This window comes from Oryzias latipes, chromosome 22 (genome assembly GCF_053564925.1).
Source record: "Oryzias latipes strain Hd-rR chromosome 22, Olatipes_Hd-rR_3.1".
In the NCBI taxonomy this organism is placed as follows: Eukaryota; Metazoa; Chordata; class Actinopteri; order Beloniformes; family Adrianichthyidae; genus Oryzias; species Oryzias latipes.
The window spans coordinates 4533952-4547090 of record NC_136258.1 but is presented as its reverse complement, the minus strand read 5'-3'; the positions used below and the strand labels follow the sequence as shown (position 1 = coordinate 4547090).

Sequence of the window (13139 nt, the reverse complement as noted above, 5' to 3'; positions counted from 1 at the left end):
GGGGTTGGCGTCACACACATCCGTCACAGGTACTGTAGGATGAAGGCGGGGTACACCTGGAACAGGTTGTTGCAGGGCAAAGGAAGCCGGAGTGCCCGGACAAAAACGGGGAGAACATGCAAACTCTACACAGAAAGGCCCCAGCCGGGATTCAAACCAGAGACGGCTCTCACATCCACAGGAGAGTCGTCAGAAATGCCAGTAAAGATTTATTTGTGTGACAGAAAAACCAGCATTGATAAGTCTATAAACTTTGGCGGTTAGGTTCCAGGCTTATGAGGTTTTGCGTGCTTGGGATTAACTCAGACCAGACGACTCCAGCACCAAAAAGCTGATGGTGGTTAGAGGCTAGACCATGCTAAATCACCAATCCAGGTGGAGAACAGGGTGGAGGAGGGGGTGAACTGCCTAGTATGGAGAAAACAATTCATAAATTTAGAGGTGAAGATGTGATTGAGTGAGAAGAATGGCATGGTATTCAACGGTTGGTTCAAAGTGGTCCTAATTGATGGTGGTATGTAGAGATTCTGTTCACCACATCCGTCTGTCTTGATGCATCACGTGACTCTAAGCAGCTGCTCCGACTGCAAAGTTGAGCCCAAAGCTAAAAAAATAAAGAACGAAATAAAAACGTCTTTGGGGAGAAAAGAGTCGGTGCGGAAACCGAAGTACGGAAACTGTTTAAAGACAAAACCAGGAGTTTTTTAATTCAGACAGTTATTCTCACGTACCAGAAGCCTGATACCAGAGCCTCTTATGGTCGGTCCGTGGCCTGAAAAAGGTTGGAGATCATTGTCCAAGTAATGTTTGTTTGATCCACTATGAAGACAGCTGAACAAGACGCTGCTGCTCACAGCACCTTCACATCACCAACAGCAGCCTCTCTATGAGATGTTAGTCAAACTACATTTGATTTTTTTTCTTTCGTTTTGTCATGTCGTGTGTAATATGAGTCTGAGTGTTGGGTGTAGCAGAGCAGGGACCTGCTAAAAACAGGCCAGACTTTAAGAAATCAAATCAAATTGGTTCAGTTCACATGTGAACATTTCCCACAAATGTACAGACTTCAAATGTTTTATTCTGTTCCTTTTAATGTTTTAATTTACAGCTAATGAAACATCTTTGAAAGATCACTTCTGGAGGCAAAAACGAAAGCAGGAGAGTCACCAAAAGAAGCATGAGGAGCTCCGACCTCGCTGACCTTTGGACCAGAGGAAGACACGGCTCCACAACCACAGACTGGAAACGTCTTTGTGGACCTCCAGCAGCCCGTCCTCTCTTCCTCCAAAGTCCTAAATGACTTTATTCTGATCTAAAGACAGGACTTGGTCCAGATCTGACACGGCTGACATGCTTCCTAGTGTGGCAGCGTGAGTTCACGATCCGTCCTGTTGAGGATCTTTAAAGTCCAGCAGAAGTCCTCGTCTCGGGAGTCTGCAGATGTTTCTGCTGATGTTCACCTTTTCTGCACGGTTTTCTTCATTCATCTTTCTATGAATGGGCTGGATGCGTGTGGAGTTTGATACACGCTTGTAGAGACTTATGAACCAAAAGAAACGGCACTCTGTGAATAGCCAGCTTCCTCAGCTTTACCTCACTGTCATTTGTGCTGATCCATAATGTGGTGTGTGTGTGTGTGTGTGTGTGTGTGTGTGTGTGTGTGTGTGTGTGTGGGTGTGTGTGTGTGTGTGTGTGTGACTGCAGTCGCTCAAATAAAAGTAAAAGTATTTTCGCATGTCTCCAACTCAACTGTCAGAGCTGCTGCTGTGATGAAACCAGACGTGATAAAACTTTGCTAATCCTTTTGGTAATGACTCACAAATGCTGCACATAATACATGTTCACATCCAGACTCAAGCCTTCATCACATGCACCGGCCCTGGGGGGTTGTCCCACACAGGGCTGTCTGGGCCGGCGGAGAGCCTCAGGGAGGAGCGCAGGTTCGTCTTGCAGTTCCTCTGAGGCCCCTGCAGCGCCCTCAAGGGACACATGAAGACGGGGCGTACCATTGTCGCGCGTGTGGGAAGTGTTTGTGAGTCTGCACACACTTGTGATGTACGCTGCACTCCAGTTGTTGGTAAGGTGCCAGCACTGACCCCTCACTGGCCGCACGCACACACAAACACTAATCAACTGATTCTCCAAAAACCCAAACAGTGAGGAGAAAGTGGTCCTTTTCCTCCCATGAGGCTGAATCAGAGCTGTTTGACCAGCCGGGTCAACAGGATGTGAGGTCACATTGGAACAGGAAGTGTCAGCAGGCTAATAACCTGCTGGTTGGTGATGAAGGGAGGAGACGAAAAGCTGCAGCAGATTGTTTCCAACAAACCTCTGCACAGGAAGGCGCCGAAAACGTTCTTCCTGTCGGATCTGATTCAACGCCATCAAAGGTTTCAGAACATCAGTTTAGTTCAAGCAGTCTTTACCTTCATTTAGTGACTGACCATGGATTTATTTAGAATAAGAACTAGCCGTCTGTGTTTCCCTTTGAAAACATGAAGACACCGATCTGAACCACAAAATCTAAAGTAAACCTCTACTAGCAAAGAGAACAACCCATTTCTCCAGCACCTCTGTGATGAGAGTCAGCTATTTCCCAGCATGCAGTTGGTTCTGGATGGACTCACTTTCTCAGGCTTTGTATGAGGATGTGCTGCAACAATATTCAAATGATCTAAAGATAAGCCGTTTGTCGATTTGCCTGCTGACTCAAACAGAATGTTGTTTGAAAGTTAGCTGGAAATGTGTTTGGTTTTTTTCTATAAAAACATTCTGTCAAAGTAGAAGGAAATGTCTTTAAATGTAAAGAATGAGTTACTGCATGCCCTTAGAAATAGCATAGTACAATGAAGTTTATTAGCAAGAATATACATCATGTAGTGTACAAGTACACTGAATATTATATATAAAAAAGATCTTTAAGTGTACCGCCTCACTTTTAGTATAGACTAAGTAAACTTGTAGTACATTTAAATAGAAAACTTTTTGCTGCCAAATTTTGAGATTTAAAGACTCTGTGACAAAAATCGTGTTATTTAAAATCTTTTTGTGGCATTTTTCTTATGATGGAGGACATAAATTAAGAAATTTAAAGCCCAAAATGGCCTTTTTAGAATATTTCTTTATGCAAATAGTTGTGAGTCAGTAGCAGACAAAAACCTGAACTCCTGCTGCGCTGGACAGGTTGTTGTTTTTATTCATTTGGGATAAAAATGGAATAATCTTCATTAAAACACCACTGCTTTCCAATAGATCAAAAGAAGGTCAGAGAGAGACTTAAAGTTAGTTTTTTCCCATTCAAAAAAAGTTTATGAACAGAAAATGATACGTTTACATCAGGGGGGTCAAACTCATTTTCACTGAGGGGCCACATCAGCATAGCGGCTGTCCTCAAAGGGCCAGATGTAACTTATACATACAACTAAATGTAATGAAACATACATGTAATTACTCCTTAATGTTAAACAACTAATTTATTTATTTATTATAACTTTTGAAAGTGACAATTACAGTTGCATAGAAAACATATGTTTGCTTGTTCCTCTAGCATAAATCCTTTTAAATTAGATTCTGTCAGGTTAGGTTATATGGACAGTATTTGAGTCATAATGTATAGTTGCCCAATCCAATATTTCAAGGCAGATTCCCCCGTAGACATGAATAAATAGACACCAATTTTTATTTTTTATTTTAAGAAATCAAAAACTTTTATGCTCTCGGGGGCCACATAAAATGACATGGAGGGCCACATTTGGCCCCCGGGCCTTGAGGTTGACATTTGTGGTTTACATAATCTATAGATTCAGAGTAAACTATAGTATAAATATTTTCAACTACATTAGAAACAGAAAATATGTTTTATTGTAAACACCTGCTATAAAAATCGACCCTTTTATTTAACTAATTAATATGAATCTTATAAGTGAGGCTCGACTAACGTAATTATTAATCATTTTAGGCTCCGCCCAAAACGGTTCGTCATCAGCTCGTGCTGACAGTTATGAGGCTTTATTGTTGTGTTTATTTTATTATCATTAACAAATGTGGGTGATTTGATGATAGAATTGTTCATGTAACTTCCGGACGGCAGATAGATACACCTGACCCCGGGCCTAGGGGGGGGGAGGGGGGGCATCATGGCCACCGCTGCGTGTGCGCGCGTGCACTCACCCACAGCACGAGCGGGGAGTCCATGAAGGCGGACAGCAGCTCCGACACAGTCGCGTCCATGCCAGCCCGCGCGCTCAATCATCAATCCTCTGATCGATCGGTTGGTGTCCGCTCCGGGCTAAAGGCGGGTGTCCGGAACAAAGCCCCGCGAGACATCGAACCCCCCTCCCGCTCGAGCTCCTCTTTCACACTATTGTCTCGCGGCGTGCGTTTCCGTTAAAACTTTTCAGATGTTGGAAAGTTCCCACGCACGCCCTGCTTCTGCCCTTGGAGGTAGTTCGGTTCGGGCCGGTGGAGTTGGTGGGAAGTCCGGTGCGACGAAGCACTTGATCCAAACTTCGCAGGACAGTAGTTGATCGTGTTGCCAAGGATACGGGGCCGTAAAAAAGAGAAAGCGCTGCGAAGTTCAACAAAGTAAAACTGTCAGAAAGTGGAGCAGCACCCCACGGGGAAAAGTGAAACGGTTCCAACAGGGGGTTCGGTTCTCCAACTTCAAATCGGGGCCGCTTCACCAGCTCCATCAACCTGAGAGAAATAAGAGTCTCGGGCGGTGGGTGGGACACCCGAGGAGGACGATTAATCAGCAACAGGGACACCGGAAACTCCTGCCTTTTTCAGAAGACCAGCCAATCAGAGTGCAGCCCTGCTGGGAGCCTGACGTCATCAGCGCGAGTCTACAAGATGGTAACCGCCCGGGATGAAGTTGTTTCTGTGAAACCAACTTACTCTTATCTTTGCTTATCCCTTGTGCTATCTTAGATGACCCCCCCTTGCATTGACCTGTTCTCCCTACCATGACAAAGGTGGATAAAGGTGGAAAGATTTCATGTAATCCATGGACACCAGTGAAGATCACAAATCATTGAAGAAAAAAGGTTCAGAGCACTGTCTAGTGGGTCTAAATGACCCCACTCCCAATGGTAAAGTGCCTAGGATAGCACAAGGGTTAAAGAAAAGACGCATATCTCTAAAGAAAGAAAAGGAAAATAGTAGAGTATACAAACTCATCTTGGAGAAAGTCTGAAAAATATCACATGATGTTTGTTTCAATTCCTTAGGTTTTTTATTCTTAATGTATTTCTTATAATCAGATATTTTTAAATTGGTAAATGGTAATTTCTTCTATTTGGTTTAGTTGCACTTAACTTGTCTTTTTCTTTAAGTTTTTATGCACATTTATTTTAGGGAAAAGTTAGTGGTTTGTTTTATGAAAATTGTTAACTTCTAATATATTTCATTTTGAATTGTGTCAAAAAAATTGGGAATTCTTTAAATGAATTACATTTTATGAAATAAAATTAGTTGCTACAGGATAACAATTAATTTTTTGATTGATTAATTTGAATGAGAAATAAAAATTCTTTAATATTGCTCATTTATTATTATTATTTTTTTTACAATTTTGTGTGAACCGCATTCATTTAAGATTTTAAAGAAGCGCACAGCAGAGGTCACGTCCTGACTGTGAGTGCAGAGGTTAGCATCTTGAGTCTGGGGAGACTCTCTGACATCACATTTCAAACCGTTTGAAAAGGAAAGCAAAGATCGGCTCAGATCAAAGGTTAAACCAGAATCAGCCCCAGCCGATGAGGGAACGCGTGACAAAGATGCAATGAAACACAGCGCGTGGAGTTTCTGACACGAACCGCTGCAGATGTGTATCTGTGTGTCTGACACAGCTCTTCTGACTTCCTGAGATGGGTTTTGATATGGATCTCAGAACTGTCACGTGCTAGAACATGTCCGTTAATTAAACCAGATTCTTCTAGTTCCATAAAAGGTTAAATGAGTAAACGACTTAAAGATTGGAAGCTGCCAGGATGTGAACTAATGTGCAGAAGTCACAGAAAACAAAGACAAAGAAAGTCCCAGACTTTTCTCTATTGTGAATAAGACACGCTGAGAATGAAGCCGGTAAACACCGCCACCTACTGGTTAATTCCTGTTACTACATGCTCCAAACATTTTAGTGGTTACTCTGATTTATTCTCATAAAGTTTGACATTCAAACAAACAAGAGTGAAGTTTTCCGAATTCCCCAGGATTTCTTGCAAGATCGTAAAGTGTAAATGAAATGTTTGTACAAACAAACAAGTAAACAAGAATGAATGGTAAATCCATTCACATTTTAGTTTCCTAAAGTTCAGCCTACTGCTGTTTTTCCACATCAAAATATTACAAATATTACATTCAAGCACTGGAGAAGCTCCATTTAGCGATATTGGAAATAAACAACACTTTGACAACACATTCTATGTTTTTTTGTTACACTGATTTTTATTTTTTTGGTGGAAATCAGAGAATATTGACTGTTCGCTTTAAGACCAAGTAGTTCTTAATTGACCAAAGTTAGACTCCACACTCTGCCTTTTTATCATCAGTAAAAGTGAAATGGTTCCAGATTTAGCTTCTTCTTTCTTTCTGTTTTGGTGTTGATGCTGTCTTGTTGCACCTGCCGCTCATTCTGGTTCTCTGTCAAACTGGGTTCACGGGCGGCTGTGGCGCGTTTAACGAGTTTTTGCGCCTCTGACCAATCATATCGACCAATCACCAGCGTCTTCAAGAGAAAAACATGGGTGAAAGACGGTTTCAAAAAACACAGCCGGCTCTAAGAGCTGTTTCATTCACAACCGACAACATCCCAAGCAGGAGAGAATGTAAACAGAGAGCTCTCACTTGTAGGCGATGGGAAAGGGGGCGGGTTGCTCCGTGCCAACAGTCCCATCTACAACTCAGTGGTGAATTTCTAATGGACTACTGTCCTGGAAAACAACACAGGTTTTTGAATTGTGGCTAAAAATGGCAGAATAATACTTAAAGCCCACTAGGAACACTTTTACTTTTTAACGTTTCTAACAAACCTCATAATAAATGTTCTTCCCTTCTTAACCTTGAGTAGTGAAGGACTTCACCCCCTGGAGTCACCTGAACCGTTTGCTGCTCGGTACCTGTGAAACTGCAGTGGCGTCTGGACTTTGGGGGGCGTGGCCTGGACCTCAGCCCCTCTGCTTCAACAGTGCGGTAAGTATCTGGGACTGCAGGAGGAAAACATGGACAGGTAAATCCACTCTGACCATGTCTTCACGAAACGCAGAGTAGGCTGTACCTCCTGAGAAGACGAGCATCTTTACAAATCTGAGGTAAAATGATGAAGACGTTGAATCCGTCTGTTCAATGGGGGGGGCACGGAGACTGAACAGACTGATCAATGAGGCCTCTTCTGGGAGGGATTGGGGCAGATGTGGTGACAGAGATGGAAAGGAGAACCGTAGAAAAAAAAAGGTTTTCCTCATTTTGTATTTAAAACTGTTATTAAATAGTTTTTTACGACCTTTCTTAAAAGCATTTGACATGTAGTCAAGCTAAACTTACTCAGTCAGTCAGTCTGTGCAAAAAACACTGCAGATTCATATTTTGTGCATTTAAAAATAAAATAAACATCTATAATAGAGGCGGTGGCTCTGGGGGTTGACCAGGTCAGCCAATGACTGAAGGGTTGGTGCTTTAATCTCCGTTCCCCCTTGTCAGCTGTCGTTGTGTCCCTGGGCGACACACCTCACCCTCCTTGCCTCCAGTGCGGCTCCACTGGTGTGTGAACGTGGATGAATAACCCGGCGATGCTCAGAAGAACGTACATCAGTAGCTACCATCACCTAGTATGAATGAATAATGGACAGACTGTGAGCGCTTTGAGTGTCTGGAAAAGCTCAGAAAATCCAATATTATTATTATTATTATTAGAGTATTAGAGACACCATAAAAGAAAATTAAATAACCAACACACTGCTAAAAATAATAAAGAGAACACAACAAAAACGCCTCATTTACCTGACAGAAACAGAGCATCCTGGACAGACTGTGGTGCAACCTGGAGTTGGTGGAGGGACCGAGACTTGATGTCCCAGATGTGCTCAATGGGATCCTGGTCTGGGGAGCGGGTGGGTCACTTCATTACATCAAGGCCTTCATCTAGCAGCAACTGCTGACACACTCAGACCACATGAGGCCTGGCATTGTCTCAGGAACCCTGGGCCATTCGCACCAGCATACGGTCTCAGCAGGGGTCTGAGAATCTTATTTTGGTCCCTGAAGCTACCTCTGCTGAGCACATGGAGAGCTGTGCAGCCCTCCAGAAAAACAGCGACCCCCAAACCATAACTGACCCACTGCCAAACTGTTGGACGATGTTGCAGCAGCAGAACGTTCTCCACGTCTATCACATGTGCTCAGTGGGAACCTGCTCTCATCTGTGAAGAGCACAGGGCCCCAGCTGTTCCTGGTGTTCTCTAACAAACGCCAGACGTCCTGCGGTCGGTGTTGGGCTGGAAGCACAACCTCCACCTGTGGACGTTGGGCCCTCACACCCCCTCATGGAGCCCGTTATGGAGAGTTTGAGCAGACCTGTGCACGTTTGTGGCCTGCTGGAGGGGGTTTTGTAGATAGGTACTAAATAGCAGTAAAAACACACTTAAAAAAGGAATAACAGCAATAGTTATTGTTGTAGAAAGCGCTCCTTCCTGCAGGTGCAGGGAGGTGTGTAGAATTTTTTTGTACTTCTTTCTTGTAAAATAGGACTTTTTCAAGCATAAATGTACAACTGTATTCTCCTAAATTGTTGAATCTTTTTCATAATTGTAAGACTTTTTCCTGTAAAATTATTGTTATTTTTTTCCCCATAATTTAATTCTCATATATTAGATTCATTTTCTTCTTTCTGGTGGCTCTAATACTTTGCCCTAAGCATCACTCCTGCTAACTCAAACTGGGCTTGGAACCGACACGGAGGTGGAGAAGGGAACAGGGTGCAGCCCGGAGTCGAACACTGGTTGCACAGACAGAAGGTGCCGCAAACCAGCACGAGATAAACCGGCTCGCGAATGGAAGTCAAACTAAAAGACATTTATCAATGCCTTTTGAAAAACGTTTATTTAAATAAGAAAAGTTAGAGAAGAGAAATTCAGGTAAATCTCATATAAACCAAAATGGACAAACTGTGCTTCGTTTTGCTCCCTTTCAATAAAAAGATATTTCCCATATTTTAACGTGTCTGGACGTGTTTTGGCCTGGATTTATTTTATCAACCTCCAATGTTACATTTCATAGCTCAACGCCAATTTTTAAAAAGTTCAGCACCACGTGGAAAGCAGATCCATCAGGGGGCAGAGGTCATTAAAACACCACCCATGACAACAGAGCAGTTGGCCTGGTGTAATGCTCGGCTCATCCACTAGGTGGCAGCAAAGCAATGATCTTTTTAACCATTGGAAGCACGTTATTAAAAAGTGTGAGGATATGTAATCATTTAACATGTGGGAAGTTCTTTGTTCTAAGATAAATAATTAAGACAGACCTTCACAGGAAGAAATGGGAGAATAATGACATATAAAACTATTTCAAGAAAAAAGATATCTGGAAAATGTAAATCAAAAGTGTGTGAACTCCCCCCCCCAAAAAATTGGAACTGGGGAGTGTGGCATTACTCCCACCATTCTGCTTCAGCAGGTACCACTTTCCCACAAAAGCAGCCTCAGCCCCTCCTGCCCTGCTTTCTCCTGCACAAAATAACATTGATGGCATGAAAATGGAAAAGATGAAGGCGATTGTGGAAGATTAAAGCAAAATTTGCTCATTTTTATCTGTGGTATCTAGGACAGTAAGAAGCAAAAATGGTTTAAAACTTTACTTGAAACTTAAAAAATTAAAACACAAAAGGCAATTTAAAAAGAAAATTGAAAACGTACTGGGGGAAAGAACTTTCTGATTGCCGTCTTGGTTTCACACGTTTGTCCACAGTTCATATAAGCTCCGTGTATTTAACTGGATTTTCACTGCCCACATTATTATTTCATTTGATGAAGACAAAGATAACTGGGAAGAATATAGTGAGAGGAATAAATTATACTACGACTACAATTGAATGTAAAAAAAAGCATAAAACTAAGAAGCTTGTGCACCACACCACTAGGTGGCGGACAAGCACCTAATAGTTGTGCGCCAACCCCATTTACCAAGAGAAGAAGAACATTCCTTAGAAAACAGGAAAAAAGTGACGTGCTGTCTGTCGAGCACGTGCAGTTTGCATTCAAACCTTTAATAAATTAATAAAAGCGGGAAAGAAACCCGCCAACTGTTACCGGCAGCTGCTATCGCCTGAAATGACTGCAAAGACCGAGTCTGTCAGCAGGTATAAACGGTGAAGGACGCTGCTTCACGCCATTCCTGTCAGACTGTTGTTGACCTTTGACCTTATCTCCTACACGTAGAGGCGGGAAATAGAAAAAAAAAAGACAACTACAATACCTGTAAAAAAATAAAAACGAATTAAGGAAAAGTCAAAGTACACGGCCAAATTAAGGACACTTGCATGTTTTTGTTTTGTGAAAACAGCCAAAGTAATTACTTATAGTTGTAAAAGTTGCTGAATCAAATAGAAACGACAATTACTTTAATAAAAAAAATTTTAAAAATAAAAATGTAAGCAGTAATACTACTGCATTATTTGCTTTAACTAATGAGGTGTATGCTACATTTTATTATAGTTGTAGGATAAATGCTAAAAAGGAAGTGACATCATCCTCCAAAAAATATAATAAAAACAAGATGTTAACTATATTTTTAAAATAACTTTAATTTTAAATCATTACTTTAAATTGGTAATGCTTCCCAAGAATCCAATATTCACTTAGCAGAAAGAGCCTAATGTCCACTGAATTACTCATATTCCAGCCTTCAACATTAAACAGCTTAATGTCTCAACAGTTCTTGAGTGATGAGTGTGCATCAATGCTTAAAATCTTTGCAAAAGAAAAATGTATTTTTAATAAACAACATTTTTATCTTCAGTACACAGTGGATTTATAAAGCATGGTCATAAAATGTTCGTTTTTATGAGGTTTTCTCTTTGTTAAATTTGTCTCCGAATTGTTTTAAAATCAGGGCACTAGACAATTCCGCACTATATCGGTTTTTAGTAGTTAGTGATTAGGATGGGAAATAAAACAGCTTAAGTTTCCATTACACTATCAAAAAAAGTTGTTTATTCATGTTTAATATTTAATGTATCTTAATGTTATTTTCATGCATGTTTAAAGGAAAAAAAGTGGATCAGTCCATAAATGTTTAATGTTTTTTTTATGATTTATTTTCTTAGCGTTGTTCCCAACGATGAAGGAAAAGTGAAGTTCAAGAAAAGTGCCGATGTTGCATTCTACAGGTGGCTGAGCATTTAATGATCATTGTACAGAATCACTCCTTGTTTTCATGCAATGAAATCATTTTAAAACTGTATATAAATGAAGTTACAGAGTGAGTTTATTTTTGTTGTATTTGAGGCGACAGATTCAGGGCCCCAAATTTTCCCATCAAGCCCTTCTGGATACGCTGGTGCTCACAGAGGGGGGGGCTCAGTTTGAACTACTGCAAGCTGTTTCACAGGTTGGTATCATCCACCAATGATGCTGTGTTTGACCCTGTGACTATTTAAAGAGACAGTTGTATAAACCATCGACTGTATAAGAGAACTGGAGCGAGGTAATGTTGAAGTCACCAACAAAAAATGGTTTACTTGTATCTAACCAAAGGCGAAATCAGTTGCCATTTTTTTAACAGTATGGACGCCTACGTGCTGTAACCAGGCCTCATAAGTAAGCAGCGATTGGTCCAAGTCAGTCTGAGTCAACGTTTCGATGCCAACCACACTCACCAATCAGGAATAGGCTTTTAGGAACTCCAAACCTCTGCCACTTCAAAGCAGGCTACACAAAATCTGTCAAACATTTTGAATGTCTTACCAGCAACCTGAAACTTTTATTGGGAATTCTGACTGGTCAGCAGGTACTTCCTGTTTGGAACACCAGGGGGGAGGGGTCACTCAGTCCAGTTCTCATATGCAGTCAATGGTACAAACAGGCTCAGGTCAGTTACTGATAGATTTATTTGCAGTTTTCTGCAAATTTATATTGAATTAATAATCTCATTTTTAAATATAGGTGACAAACTTTTGACTTATATATTTATGAAGTAATAATGCAACAAAACATTGTCAAAATCATAGCTATATAAATGTTTTTATTTAAAAATACAACATTTTGGTCTCATAAAGCTTCAAAGTTCTCTTTTTAAATAGGTGTGCTTTACATGTTACATGTTAAATCATTAGGTTTCTGTAAATAAAGGCAATGTATAAGAATCTACAACGATGGGAATCATGCTATCTGCATTCCCTGCCTTGTTTGTCCTCGGCACAGACAGAGTGAGAAGGAATAAATGCTGAACACCTCTTTCAGAGTCTGACCTGTTTTCTCAGACCAGGCTGCTGCTGTCTCTGTCAGCTCACAAGTCGGACTTTGTGAGGATTCTCATCGATGAAGTCCTGCCCATTAAGCCTCGGTACCGAGTCCCGGATGTGATCGTGGAGAAGCAGCGGAGTGAACAGTAAGACCCCTCCCTTTTTTCACCAGATTCTTACTGCTTATCCCTTGTGCTATCTTGGTGGGTCTAGGGGGGTATTCCAGAAAGCAGGTTATGCTAGCTCCCACGGTAAGTTTGAGGCTAAGGAAGTTGATAACCTCAGCTTTCGGTTCCAGAAATGGAGGTATGTTTCAGGGTAGGTCAAGTTACCATGGCAACTCATACTCTGAACATAACCTGGTCTGGAGCAGGTTTAGTTGAAGCTTAGTTTGTTTTCAGAGAGGTGAAGCAGCATGGCGTGTCCATTTGAAGATGATTTAGTGGATGAAGAAGCTCAGATAATACTTTTTCCACCATGAGAGGGTGATAAGACCACATATGGATGTTGGAAAGATGAACTTTTTACTTTGATCTAACTTAATTATTTGCTTTAGTTAAGCTATATTGTTTTTTTTGTTAAGTTAGCTTAAAAATAACACGTAGTTTTCAGACAGTTATTTGGCTTTCATTCAAATTAATTTAATTTTTGACCAAATGTGTTTAGTTGTTTAGCTGTTTTA

The 13139-nt window shown here is 41.1% G+C and overlaps 1 protein-coding gene and 2 long non-coding RNA genes across 7 annotated transcripts in view; 1 reads left to right on the top strand and 2 right to left on the bottom strand.

Annotated features, from left to right (window-relative positions):
- Positions 1 to 4786, bottom strand: part of ccdc88c (coiled-coil and HOOK domain protein 88C) — a 59428-nt gene extending 54642 nt beyond the window's left edge. For all 4 annotated transcript variants that reach the window (XR_002872612.2, XR_013653152.1, XM_023951514.2 and 1 more), the window contains exon 1: positions 4171 to 4786. Coding sequence is in view for 2 of the 4 variants with exons in the window: in XM_023951514.2 (XP_023807282.1) it covers positions 4171 to 4230 (60 nt within the window). In the remaining 2 variants the exon portion in view is untranslated. The remainder of the gene's footprint in view (positions 1 to 4170) is intronic.
- On the top strand, positions 4718 to 11604 carry LOC144989017 (uncharacterized). Of its 2 annotated transcripts, none has more exons than XR_013653155.1 (3): positions 4718 to 4854; positions 7070 to 7191; positions 11321 to 11383. It is a non-coding gene; the product is annotated as an uncharacterized LOC144989017 (long non-coding RNA). The 2 variants fall into 2 exon arrangements; XR_013653156.1 differs by lacking the exons at positions 4718 to 4854; positions 7070 to 7191 and adding exons at positions 10283 to 10354; positions 11509 to 11604.
- Positions 6601 to 7414, bottom strand: LOC144989018 (uncharacterized). The gene is made up of 4 exons (XR_013653157.1): positions 7277 to 7414; positions 7119 to 7205; positions 6847 to 6932; positions 6601 to 6727 (listed from the first exon to the last, which is right to left on the bottom strand). It is a non-coding gene; the product is annotated as an uncharacterized LOC144989018 (long non-coding RNA).
- Positions 11605 to 13139: the final 1535 nt, after the last annotated feature.